Source organism: Martes martes (assembly GCF_963455335.1).
Source record: "Martes martes genome assembly, chromosome: 17".
Lineage (NCBI taxonomy): Eukaryota > Metazoa > Chordata > Mammalia > Carnivora > Mustelidae > Martes > Martes martes.
In genome coordinates this window covers 40,100,956-40,114,663 of record NC_137905.1, presented here as the reverse complement: position 1 = coordinate 40,114,663, position 13,708 = coordinate 40,100,956, and the positions used below count along the sequence as shown (strand labels likewise).

At 41.5% G+C, this 13,708-nt stretch overlaps 1 protein-coding gene across 1 annotated transcript in view; it reads right to left on the bottom strand.

The window, feature by feature from the left end:
• DPY19L3 (dpy-19 like C-mannosyltransferase 3) overlaps nt 1-13,708 on the bottom strand; it is a 67,280-nt gene that overhangs the window by 33,576 nt on the left and 19,996 nt on the right. The window contains exons 4-8 of the mRNA XM_080827609.1: nt 8,549-8,639; nt 4,914-5,035; nt 4,040-4,185; nt 1,821-1,944; nt 1,090-1,224 (exon numbers count right to left, since the gene is read on the bottom strand). Of these exons, the coding sequence (XP_080683735.1) occupies nt 1,090-1,224; nt 1,821-1,944; nt 4,040-4,185; nt 4,914-5,035; nt 8,549-8,639 (618 nt within the window). The remainder of the gene's footprint in view (nt 1-1,089; nt 1,225-1,820; nt 1,945-4,039; nt 4,186-4,913; nt 5,036-8,548; nt 8,640-13,708) is intronic.

Sequence of the window (13,708 nt, the reverse complement as noted above, 5' to 3'; positions counted from 1 at the left end):
CAAATGTTTACTTCCCATCATAGCACTCACACGACATCTACAGGTGGCGAGTCTCCATCATGCCTCTCCAGTCCCTGGGAAGAGGAACAAGGAATACTTGCTGGCAGACTTTCATGTTTCCTAATTCAGACTCAGCCAGTCTCTAAAGATCACTGCATCTCCCTTTTTTTTTCTTTAATAAAGATTTTTATTTATTTATTTGACAGACAGAGATCAAAAGTAGGCAGAGAGGCAGGCAGAGAGAGAGGGAGGGAAGCAGGCTCCCCGCTGAGCAGAGAGCCCGATGTGAGGCTTGATCCCAGGACCCTGGGATCATGACCTGAGCCGAAGGCAGAGGCTTTAACCCATTGAGCCACCCAGGCGCCCCTGCTGCATCAGTTTTGACAAGGAATAAATGTATGCGACTCTTCTGTATTAAACTATCTTGCCCCCTCAGAATTAGAAATAATATTTTATGATACTGGGAAATACTTAAGTTATTGTTACTTTAGAATAGTAATGATGAAGAGCTTTTTAAAACATCCACAATACATTAAAAAACATTTCTGCACATGAGAAACACCTTGCCACAAAGTGACAGCAGGACACATGGGTGTCACACACTGTGAGACAAACAACAGCTTCCTTAAAATGGCACCGTCCCATGTGTGGCCTCTGGACAAGCAATAGGGATTCCCATCTCAAGCCTGATAGATGTTATTATGAAAGTTTTATGAAGTACCAAAGAAAGGTGTTCTATACCCATTGATTTCCTTGGGGGACAAAGGCAGTACACAGTAAGACATTTTATAAGAGCTATCTTGTATTTTAAAATTTAAGACAGCTCTGTAAAGGACAACTGATCTAAGACATTTGTGCTTCAGATAAACCCATCTTTTAATGTAGAATAAACAGAATAAAAGTTAAGAAGGCCAAACTAGGCTGCACAGATTACTTGACTTCCATTGACCCCAGTGTATGTACGCTGTAACTCAGAAGCAGCTTTGACCTGACTGTTAAGCACATGCACATTCTGAACCCCCAACACCACCGTGTGACGGAAACCGCTAAAGAGCACTGCCTTGAAAGAGAGAAGAGGGCACGGCTTACCTTCACAGCTGGCAGCATGTCCAAGGAGTCCAGCGTGAACAGCACTAATGCCTGCATCAGCATCATAAATTGATTAAATTGCCATGTCAGACTAAAGAGAAAAGTTGATATGAAAATGGCAAGAAGTGTCAGCCTCTGTAAAAAGAAAACCTTCATGTAATTTCCATGTCTCTAGTCATAAAGAGCCCTGCAGACAAGTTCCCTCAAGAGCAGTAAATATCTCTACACACCAAACAGAGAGACCATGAACTGCTGCCCTGAAAACCCCTGCATTTGTTGTTGAAGCTCTAACTATCCTAAGGTGACGCCAGGCACATAAACATGCTCGTAAGGTGTGCGTACTCCGCGGCACCTGGGAGCCGGCGATGCGCCAAGTCACATCTCCAGGGCCGTGGCTTAAGGATTCTGACAGTTCTGCAGAAATGTGTGTGTGGCTTTGCTGCAACTATTTGAGGGCAGGTAATGTAGAGTACGTTTTTAACATCAAAAATGAAAACATTTTCTTTGCAAAGTAGGAAAGGGCTCAGAAAGGGAAAACTTAATTTAACTTAATTTAAATTTAATTTAAATTTAAATTAATTTAAAACTTAATTTAACTCAAGTTTAAAAAACTGGTCATGGAATAAGAACTACTCACACGCAACGGGACACCACGCACATCACATTCTCTGAAGCTTCTTCAACAAAACTGGAGAAATTAAAAAAAAATATAAAGTACCACAAAAACTTACCTCAGAGAGAGGCTGTAAATTTGGTCGCAGGAAATACGTGATTGCCGCTATCTGAATTGCAAAGAATGGCAGAGCCCAATTCTCCCTCAGTGGGATGGTAAACTCGACTCTTGTGGTATCTATTCTGCACAGAGAAAACACAAATGGCCACAGGAATAATTTTTACTGTAATTACCTAAAAAGATTTCCTAGACTGAAAGACGTAGGGCATTAAATACACTTAAGATTCTGATTGTTACTTCTCAGCCATAATGATTTGTCCTTACCGTCAGCATCCCTGTACCATCAAGTGGCACTGAGAAAATTTAAGGAAACCATTCACAGTACGCAGCTAGCTAAGGGATAGAACTGGGCTCCAAGCCATGTTGGAGGGTGATGCCAAAACCCAGAAATACGCACTCATGCCTCACTGCTTTGAACTTTTATTTCCCTCGAAGTTCGTTAGTGCAAACTGGCGACGTGTCTCATTCTCTCTCTGTTTCTTTGGTGTGTAAATCTGAATCTTAAATTTGTCAGTGGGAATAATTTGTAAAAGCTTCTTGTCCCTCTGGAATGTGAACCACCAGACGGTAAGTATAGCTAAGTTTCCACCTTTGTACACCCAGAACCAAGAAGCATCCCTGCACGGACTAGGCATCCAGTAAATGTCTTCTCTCTCTTCCTGACAGAACAACAAATTTGACTTTCATTTACTCTTAGCAAGAATACTATGTTAAAATGTTAAGAGGTAGCATAACAGTGTTTTCAAACTGTGTTTGAATTCTGATGGAGAATAAGCTGGAGTGTGTGTGTGTGTGTACATACACACACCTTTACTTTTTAAGTAATAGTGTGTGTGTGTGTGTGTGTGTGTGTGTGTACACACGTATTTGTGTGTATGTATATACGTGTATATACATACACACATACACACACATAACTTAACCTATTAAGCTTTAATTTCCTCATCTCTCTGGAGCACCTGGGTGGCTCAGTGGGTTAAGCATCTGTCTTTGGCTTGGGTCATAATCTCAGGGTCCTGGGATGGAGCCCCTCAGTGGCTCCCTGCTCAGCGAGGAGTCTGTTTCTCCCTCTCCCCTTGCCCCTCCCTGCTGTTTACATTTGCTTTCTCTCAAATAAATAAATAAAATCTTGTATTAAAAAAAATTCATCATCTCTAAAATGGTCATAATATCTGTCCTGTAGGATGGTTAAAAGAATATAGATAAAGCATTTTGTGAAGTGGTTAACATAAAATAAGCACTCAATAAGGTTATAAAAAGAAGTAATTTGCTTAGGATTATAAAATAAAATCAATATTAGAACTTGGCGCTGAAGTTTGAAGATTCCTACTGAATACTGGTGTTGCTACTGTAGGTCAAGCAATAATTCGTGTATCTTGACTATATTTTTTTAAAAAATGCTATTTCGGGTGTCTGGGTGGTTCAGTTGGTTAAACGTCTGCCTTTTGCTCAGGTCACAATCCCAGGGTTCTGAGGTCAAGCCCTGTGTTGAGCTCTTTGCTCAGTGGGCAGCCTGCTTCTCCTCCCTCTGCCCTTCCCCCCTCTTGCGCTCTCTCTCTCTCAAATAAATCAATAAAATCTTTTTAAAAAATGCTTTCATGGGGCGCCTGGGTGGCTCAGTAGGTTGAGGCCTCTGCCTTCGGCTTGGGTCATGGTCTCAGGGTCCTGGGATTGAGCCCCGAGTCGGGTTCTCTGCTCGGCAGGGAGCCTGCTTCCCCCCTCTCTCTCTGCCTGCCTCTCTGCCTACTTGTGATCTCTATCTGTCAAATAAATAAATTTTTAGTATCTAGAATAACAGATATTAACTAAATAATATAAGAACTTCCTTACATTTGTACAGTGTTTTATGCTTTGCTAATTATAAGCCACACACAACCCTATCAAGATTGATAGTAAAGATACTGTTAAACATCTTTAAGAGAGGAGGTATGTTGCCAGAGAAATAATGATCACACATCCAACTGGTAATAGAACTAGACTTATCACGATGATTCTCTTGGCCTGTCATTTAATGTTCTCTTCCTCAGCTGGAAATACATATGTAAGTAGGACTTTCTACCTTGCTAGATAAGACAAGTAAACACCACTAGGGAAACCAAAGAAAAATACTCCCATACAAACCAGTGTGGCTGAGTAACTTCCTCTGACCTGGAAATCAAGTACCTTTGTTTTCACTTCCATCTTAGGAAGGGAGAAGGGATACTGATTGTAACTCACCTATTGGTGACGTACCAGAACGCTGCTAGAAGCCCTGACAGCCATGTCCCACTAAGGAGCCAGCTGGTTATGTACAGGGCCGTGACATAGATCGCCTGCAGTCCAAACAAGGTGTAAATATAAAAATAAACTGGCTCTAAATATTTCTGGAAAAAGGAACAATAAAAAATATTTGTTATGGAACCCTCATTAGCTTTTCATTATCACTTAAAAAATACGACAGTGAGGGGCAGCAGGCTGGCTCAGTCACTAAGAAGGTGTGACTCTTAACCCAGGGTCAAGAGTTAAAGCCCCACCTTGGGTGTGGGGCCTACTTACCCAAACAAACAAACGAACAAAAAAACAAAACTAAAAAATAGGAGAGTGGAAATTTAATATTCAGCAACTGGGTATTAATTACAAGCACTAGCCTACATCAGTCCTTTCTGGGCAAAAGTGTGCTGGCGGCCTTTCTTCTCACTAGCAGAGTGGGAGAGGGAAGGAAGGCCTGGAGGACTCTGGCTTCATTCTTTAGACAAGCTTTACATCTAACTGTGTCCACATGAAGTGGTCACTGTGATTTGCTAATTTCCTATTTTTTAATTTGAAGATAAGGGATGAGTGATTACATGCTTCTAAATGAAAATATATCACCTTCTAGACTGCATGCATGTATTATTAGCCAGGGTACATCTATATGTAAAAAAAAAAAATCTTATAAAAACATATATAAAGAGCAAAGTTCACAACATATCTGGAGAAAATTAGGATTTTTGTTGCTTTCCTACCAAGCCAGTGGAAAATCAGAATAACATATATGAAAGTTGCAACTTAAAACAGCAGATTTTGACTTTTGTGTGATAATAACAATTCAATGTCACAGAACACAACATACCTGTATTGGTAGGACTCTATATAAAATACTGAGAAAAACTTCTTGGTAAATATTCATTCGTTGAAGAAGGTTAATTGTCCTCATAGACTCAGTTTTGTTATCATATATTAAGCCATGAAAACCTAAGGTTGGTATTTGAAAGATCAAGAAAAAATAATTACAATTATAAATTATAAATTATTCAAGACTTTTCCTAGATTCTTTAGTGTGTGCCAGAGAATGTGCTAGGCATTGGGGATGTAATAGTAAGCAAAAAATACAGTCCCACCCTCAAGCAGCTTACTGTATATTAGACGGACATTCACATGTTTATATGAATACAGGTAAATTATAACTTGTGTGAGGACAACAACAAAAAAACCCCATATGTTCTTTTACAGAAATTTAGGCCAAGAGGATTTTATACCCCCACTCTGGCCTTCCTGCCATGAGACCTGTAGTACTTCTTTGGGGGCTATAAGTAGCCTATGGGTTTGGCCATTGACTTGCTCTGACCGATGGCATGTGAGAGGATGTGACATCTTTTCAGAAAAGATGAGACGTGTCTCCACCAGCAATGTGGCTATTTACCTTTGTCATGACAACAGCAGGTTCCAAACAGGGGCGGGATAATAAAAGTAAGAAAAAAACCTGTTATTTTAGAGTTCCGTGGCTACACTGCTGCTGTAACCAAGCTAACTGATTCACAGAGGGTTCGAAGAGATGGTTCACAGAGGAGAACATGCATACAGTCCCGATACATATGAAAAGATGCTCAACCTTGCGCCGACGGAAAGTGCAAATTAGAACTATGCTGGGATACCATTTCTCACCTACCAGCTTGGAAGAAAATTAAGAAGTCTGACAACATCCTCTATTTTATAGTCCTTATGAAATTAACAGATTCAGGTAATGATCACTGATGTGCTAACCCATTAGGTGCAAGGCTAACTGAGAACTTATCAACGGACCAGTCTCAACCCTACAAGAGATTGCGCCTGTCAAGTGCCCCCAGTGTGGAAGCGTACAGCACCACGTAGGAAGCAGTCCTGCTGAAAAAGAACCGAGACCTGATCAAGTCTCCAGATCCAACTACCAATTAACAGGAGATGCAGGCAACAGAGAATCATGAAATGACACCATGGGGCTCCAGCAAAATCCAGAAAGCGAAAACCTCTATCGGACCAATGAATCGTGTTTTCAACAAAAAAATTACAAGAAAAGAAGATGGAAGGAAATCTATAGATTAAAAGAAACAGAGAGAGGGCTCTGGCTGGCTCAGTCAGTACAGCAAGCAACTCTTGATCTTGGATTTGTGAGTTCGAGCCCCATGTGGGTTGTAGAGATTACTTAAAAATAAAATCTTAAAAAAAAAAGAGAGACAGAGCAAATGATTGCAATGCTTGGACTTTATTTGGATCTCAAAAACTGTATTAAAACTCTGGAAGACAATCATCAAAATGAGGAACACTGACTAGATATTTGACAGTAAGAAATATCCTAATTGTGCTTTAAGTGTGATAATAGCAATGTGGTTTTATTTAGAAAAGGGGTTGCCATTTTTTAGATAAATATACTGATATGTCTACAAATGCAGAAATATGCTCTCTTGGAGTTTTTCCAAAATCATCCAGTTTGAAAATGGGGTACAGAGAGGAGACAAGATAGGTTATGAGTTGGTAACTGTAGAAGCTGGTGACAGACATATGAAAATGTCCAGAGGATTCTCTCTACCCTTTTATACGTTTGAAATTTTCTAGAAGGAAGATCTTAACAAACGACTTAGAGGAAATGAAACAGATGAACCACTGAGATAATAATGGTGATAATTCGAAAGAAAATACCCGAATGAGATTTGTCATCTTTAAGAGCAGAGTTTCTCAACTTTAACACTATTGGTATTTTGACATTTGAGGCCTGATAATTCCTTGTTGTTGAGACATTGTAGGATGGTTAACAACATCCCTCCCCTCTGCCCATTCCAGCAGCACAATCGTCCCCAACCCACCCCAGATGGGACGACCCACAATGCATCTTGATGTTTCGGGTGTCCCCGAGGGACACAACTGCCCCTCAGTAAGACCCACTGCTTTAGAAGATGCTAGAGAAGCAAATCACAATTTTGAGAACTCATGGACTCACTGCGCTCAGGAGTTCTGTTCCATAAAGTTGCAGTGAACACTGAATTAGCAGGGTTATGTTCTTATGAGCCTCTGGTCATGCATTTTCATCAACTGATCAACACATGACCTTGATTTATGTGTTTCTGTTTAAAGACACCTTCTTCAATATATATGAGCGATTCATTAACGCTGAACACATGCCAATAACACTAACGCATGCCTGAACAGAGCTTATCTAACACGCGTGTCTTCTCTGTATGCCTTCTTCACGGCCTGCGTGCACTTGGGAACTCCAGACAGCACGTTAGCACTATGCTGGGGGCCATTTCAAACCGCAGAATCACCAAAAAAAGCAGAAAAATGCAAAAAGCATGGCCCTAGGTCGACTGTGAAAAGGACACTGTAGAAGGAGAGCTGAAAGGAGACGGCAGTCATCACCTCATTCCACCGCGGCTGGGAACACGCAAGCCAGGTGACTACGCATTCTCGCTGCTCTGCACAAGCCTGTGAATGCCTGCCAGAGCCCCATGAGTGTGGATTCTGGGGTTACAAAGAGGTTCAAGTAAGTGAATTTGCAAATATGGACTCCATGAATAACAAGGATCAACTGCATAGGGAAAGAAAATCAACACCTATCCTGCCTTTGTCGTATAAACTGGACCTCAGGGTCATCAAACAGTTGATACGAAAAAGGCTTCTTAAATAACAGAGTTCCAGCTAACAAACCCAAGGGGAATGCAGAAGGTCACATTTGTAACTACTAAAATGACAAATATAGGCAATAAGCATCAATGGCTGCTAAAACCATTAGTGAAAGGCTGACGGGTAATAACCTTATTATGGGGGAACCTGGCTATCTACACAGGAACCAACTGACTGATACTTCGGGCGCCAAAAGAAAGATAACCAACATTTCATGTCTCCTACTGTGACAGAACCAGAAGTGCAAAACATCACCCATGAAGGATTCTTGCCAAAAATGTATCCAAATCCAAGCAAAGCCCAGCAAAGGACAAAGTAAGTAGGAGAGTTCCCTTCCGGGGCTTTGATGAGTAATAGTAGGTAATGGCTGTGCTCTAAACCACTCAACCACAGCGAAAATGTGGGAAATGGTAATTGCAAAATAAAGGACCGAATGGGGACACTGGGGACAAGAAGGACCACTGTACTTCCTGTCTTCTCACCAAAATGCCTCCTGTTTTTAGACAATACTCCTTTCACTTGCAAAGACCTCTTCCAAAACGATTCTGGGGGAAAAAAGCCAGCAGCAAAACCAAGAAATTGCAAACAGATGAGTTTTGGGATGGAGTAGAGCTGAGGAGAGGAGAGTTATGTTGGGTATTACAGAACTCCTTCTAGAGCCAAACACTGGTCACTTGAGCAGGGATAAAGTACACGAGTTTAAGAAAAAGAAAAAAAAAAGGCACGCAAGTTCTAGAAAGCATTTATAAAATGCTTTAGTGCACAAGTAGGTTTGGCTGAAATACTGCAAAGGAAGAAGGAGATCCCCGTAAAGCTATTAGTTGTAATTACCTTGCATGAGGGTTGGAGCCTGTAGCATTTGCTTGTAGTAGGAGTAATACAGCCCACATTCTGTTCTGAATGAGATTTCTCGCTCCACTTCCTGAAATAAAGTTAGGTCTACTGGGTTTACATGACCTAGTTTTTTGTTTTTTGTTTAAATATCTATTGTCATGGCAGAAACAGGATCCAAAACTACAACTTAAAAGGAAAAAAAAAAACCCTTTCAAAATATAGTCTTAAGAAATCTTGGCAAACCAAAACAATAGAAGGCTGGTAATTGTTGAAGCTGGGTGGGAGTTACAGGAGTTTATTATATGAGTCTTTCTACTTTTGTGACTGCTTAAAACTTTCCATTAACAAACCATTTTACAAAATAGAGACAACTAGTTCCATTTACACTGACGTGTCAGTTACCGTTTTTCTTTTATTTCACACAAATTAAAACTTAAAAAAAAAAAAAAAACCACCACCAATCTTACGCAATACTAGGGAGAATCAAAATAGGCACAGTATAAAAAAACCTTCCAAACGAAAAGAACTATAATTGCATTAGACACCTACCTAAAAGCTAACAGTATTATATAAGATTAATAACTTTCTGTTTATTCTCAGAATATAAGATAGCTTGAATGAAAAGGGGCAGGCCTTTTACATGTGAATTTTAGTTTGCCAAGTGTCACCCTAGTGGAAAGATGCTCACGTAGGCAAATGAATACAACAGTAAACCGCTTTTAAATAAGTATTCAATTTTAAAAGAACTGAAAATTGAAAGTGACAGCTATTAGTCAATTTGGTTGTAAGATGCTTTTATAAAATATAAAACTTAAATCGTCAACAAACTCTGGAGGCAACTGGTGGTGAGGATGGGATGGGGAAGACATTCTGGATAATCATATTAATATTCTTAGATACTGTATTTCATATACATACACATATATCTATATATCTATCTCTTTCTCTCTACACATAATAGTATAAAAGAAAGAAAACGGTGATTTGTCGTTACAGACTCTTTTACACCAGTGTTTAAGAAGTCAGGTCCTAGAATCTGGCGCACATTGTCTAAAGCATATTTCCATCTCTGTTTTTCCTACCATAGCAGATCTCTATTCCACAAATCCAACCTTAATGGGGGAAGATGTTAAACATGAAACATGGCATGTTCTAACGGATCAGCTTCTTTGAACACACCTTTGGTTTTTCCCCCTACCTCCAACAACTTTTCAAACTGTAATAAACATTTCATGAAAAGAACCACTCACGCTATTTATCTTCAGGCCTGAAATTATTTCATGTGTCTCTTCTACCCTTTAAATATTTCTCCTGTCGTTTAAAAAACTATTATAAATTGATTCATGAATAAAACGTTGAAGAAGTACTCAGTTATCTGAGTACAAATATCCAATTACTGACCTTGAGAAACAAACTTATGTTTTATCATTGTTCACTCTTTTTTAAAAAACTGGGAGGGAGGGGCAGAGTAGCAAATCTTATATAATGAGCTTCCTTCCACAGAAAACAGGTTTATCTCGGGGAAATCAAACATGGAAGAAAGGCCCAGTCAGATTCTGAAATTTACTTTCATTAGCACACTTGCTCTATAAAGAGGACAATATACAACGATGGCGCTCTCTCAGCTTTTGCCTTTGCTACTGATTCGTGTTGTCTCTTTCACAGCAGTAAAGGCAATTCTTAGCAGTCATATCAACATTCATCTTTAATTTTTGAGAAAAACTGTTCTATTGCTTTTCTTAACAGAACACTAGACTGGTATCACTTGTTTCTATATTATTCACACTCCTACTTGGTCAAGAAGCCACCGAGGCTGTGAATTAATGTTAACTGAGCAAATGTTAGCTTTTGTTCATGCAAGTAGGGGAAAAAAAACCCATTAGGTCTAATTACATTCCTTTTCTTCTCCCCAGCTGCTTCAAGTGTTCAGAGTACGGCTGTCTTCAATGGGATATTCTAATGTCAAACCTATATCCCCAAATCAAACTGGAGAGGCAGATCAATCATTTACATGAAGGGGGCTTCATAGCCAACACGGTTCTAAGGATAAAAGAAGACTGACCTTATAAAGATGGGGGGGGGGAGAAACCCACTGCTCACAGTACAAAGGTAGAAAGCTTTTGTGCTCCACCCCTCTCTTTTAATATACCCAGAATGTATAAAGAACTGAGGGGGCCCTAATTAGTAAAAAAGCATTCAAACATGATTAATTGGTAATCTTGGCACCAGCTGTATGGAACCAAATGCTAGACTTTATTAGACAGACACTTGCAAGTTTTACATCTGCTTCATGCTAAGAGAACATCTGCTTTACTCATTCAAACACTTTTCCAGTTTTACAGCAATTTATACTTTGCCTGCTGGATTGTGCTAGTGAAAATGTACACCAAGAGAAGCTGCCCTCTGAAGAATGCAAAATGAACAAATACTTCATATTTTAATTTGCATCGGTTCCACAGGGAAAGTGATGTCGGGAGAATGAAAGGATCTTTTCTGAAGACAATGACAGAAAGAAATAGACAAAAGCATTGTATTTTTAAGGAACCGTATCACCATTTAAGTAGTAGTTTATATTGTAATTTAACAAAAGTACTCAAAGGAAAAGGCATTAAAAAATGCTCACACTTAATAATCTGCATCCCCTAGAAACACTCAAAATGTAACAACACTTTTCAGACAAATGACACCAAATCTGCTAAAGGAAACCTCTCGTTAGTTTTTTAAAATCTCGTGGAAGTAACTTTTGTTTACAGAAACTGCACCCAAAACAACGAGGCCGCTGGTAGTGGGGAAGCCAGGGAAAGATGAACTTCATACATGTCATCTGTTTCAGAATTAGGTAACAAATCATCTCACCAAGAAACAGTAGCTCACGATAAAGACAGCTGTTCTTGAAGTTTTGCACTGGGAATCATGCCCTTAGCAAATATATTTATGACACATACATGGTTGATGGTCTGGTTCGATTCCTGTCCATCTGTTGGAATAGAATGATTCTTGCCCTGGAGTTGATGAATGCCTTGATGTGTGATAGCTGCCAAACAGGGTGTGGGAGGTTATACGGCTGCTGTGGGGACCGGCACCCACAGGGCTCGCACAGAAGCCACCACCAGTCCTCGGGAGCACCTGAAGTCACCGCTTTGAGGACTTGCCCTGTTTAGTCTAAAGAGCCCTTGCTGAGCAGGTGCGTTCATTCGGTGGGAAGATATGCAAATTCTGTAATATCAAGCCAATATGACAGTAAGAGTGGAAAATACTAGCCTAAGAAAGGACTGTACAAACTTGGTAAAAATTGAGTGATAGGAGTGCTTTTTTAGCCAAATGAGAATGATCTTTCCTTATCACTCAACATTTATTTGCTGGGGGAAACAAAGGTGTAAAACCTCAGTCCTTGATCCCGAGGGGTTTATGTTTCCATGAGAAAGAATAATGCATTTTTTTAAAAAGGAAAATGACAACTCAAGGAAGGGTATCAATTAGAGAGAAGAAGAGCCTTTTGCCTGAACTATTAGCCCAGCCCCCATTGCATTCTGGGCTTCTCATCAGTCTCTTTTTTGCTCTATCTTCCTCATTCATTCGTTCATTCACTCAACAGCTACTGACCAACAAGTGACAAGCATTCACCGGCTGAGAAATTCAGCTGGGAACAAAAGGGACACAAATCTCTGTCTTCACAGGATTTTTAATCTAGAACAGAGGGAAGAACTTCCTTGTTTAGTAAACAAGTACAGTATAAGAAGTAAAGCAGAGAAGGGGGATGGCGAGGGCGGGGTGGTGCTGCGGTCTTGCAGATGTGTGAGGAAGGCCGCACCCGTGAAGGGACAATTGCAGAGATGAGACCCTACCAGCCAGCCAGGACAGCCAAATACATCTTGAAGAATAATGAGGGAGGCTGCTTGGTCTGAGTTGGAGGGAGGACGGAAGGTCAGGGGTGGTGGTGCAGAGCGGTCTGAGAGGTAACGTGGGGTCAGACACCCAGTCCTGGCAGGTAACAAGGACTTTAGACTTGCACTCTGAGCTAGGTGTGTGTGAGGGGAGCTGGGGAGGGGGGAGGTCAGGAGGGGGGTTTCAGACATGCTGAGCTGGACTGTGAAGGATTCTGAGTGGGGAGGAAACTGCCGTAATAAATCCAGGTGGGGATAAAGGTTGTGGGAGGTGATCGCATTCTAGATACTGTCAAAGGAAACCTGATAGGACTTCCTGAGGCTGTAAGGTGGGACTTGAGAACCAGGACTGTGTGAGGGCAGAAGCCCAAGCCACTGAAGGAGGAAGCTGCAATTTACAGAGATGTAGATACCAGGAGAAACACGTGAGGGCAGGGACGGTCAGGTGGTTGATGTTGCACCTGTGGAGTCTGAAATGCCCACGGGACATCCAAACTCAGGTGGCCAAGTCAGAGGCTGTACAAGCAAGTTTGGAGTTCAGGGGAGAGGTCTGAGCAGGGACAGACGTTTGGGAGCCATCAGCACAGAGATGGTATGTAAAGCTATGGATAAGACTGTTCTTAGAAATGAGAGCGGACAGAAAAACAGAGCCAAGTCCTGGGTTCCCTGCCAACAAGAAGTCAGAAGGCTGAGGAGGAGCCTGTCAAGGAGCCAAACGATCAGCTGGAGAGGTAGGAGGAGATCCGGGAGAACCCGTGTCCCAGAGCCAAGAAAACCACTGAGAGCCCAAGGAAAACGAGGATGGAGACAGGATCACTCAACTGAACAACCCAGAGGGCCTCAGTGGCTTGAACCAGAACCTTTCAAGAGCAGGGCCATGGCCGAAGCCTGACTGGAGTGGGTTCAAGAGAGACAGCGGGAGGAGAGGAACAGAGACCTCGGGCTCACAGACTTGTGGGGGGAGGCTGGTGTGAAGATGAGCAGGAACAGTGGGACAGCAGCTGAAAGGGAAAGTGGGGCCCCAACAGCCTCCCCCACTCCCCGCATGGGAGAAGGCAGGAGAGACCTGACAGCTGGCGTGAGGGAATTCAGGAAAGGCGAGGGAGAGGGCCTCACACCTGTGTGGGGACAAGTCGGCATCCAGGGACGACATCCGGGCAGAGGCGGGGTGGAGCATGTGGAAGGTCTCTTCAGCTCGCCTCTCCTTTCTCAGTTGGGAACACGCTACCTCCGAACATGCAGGCCGGCACACTGAGTGTTTGGGGCTGAAGGA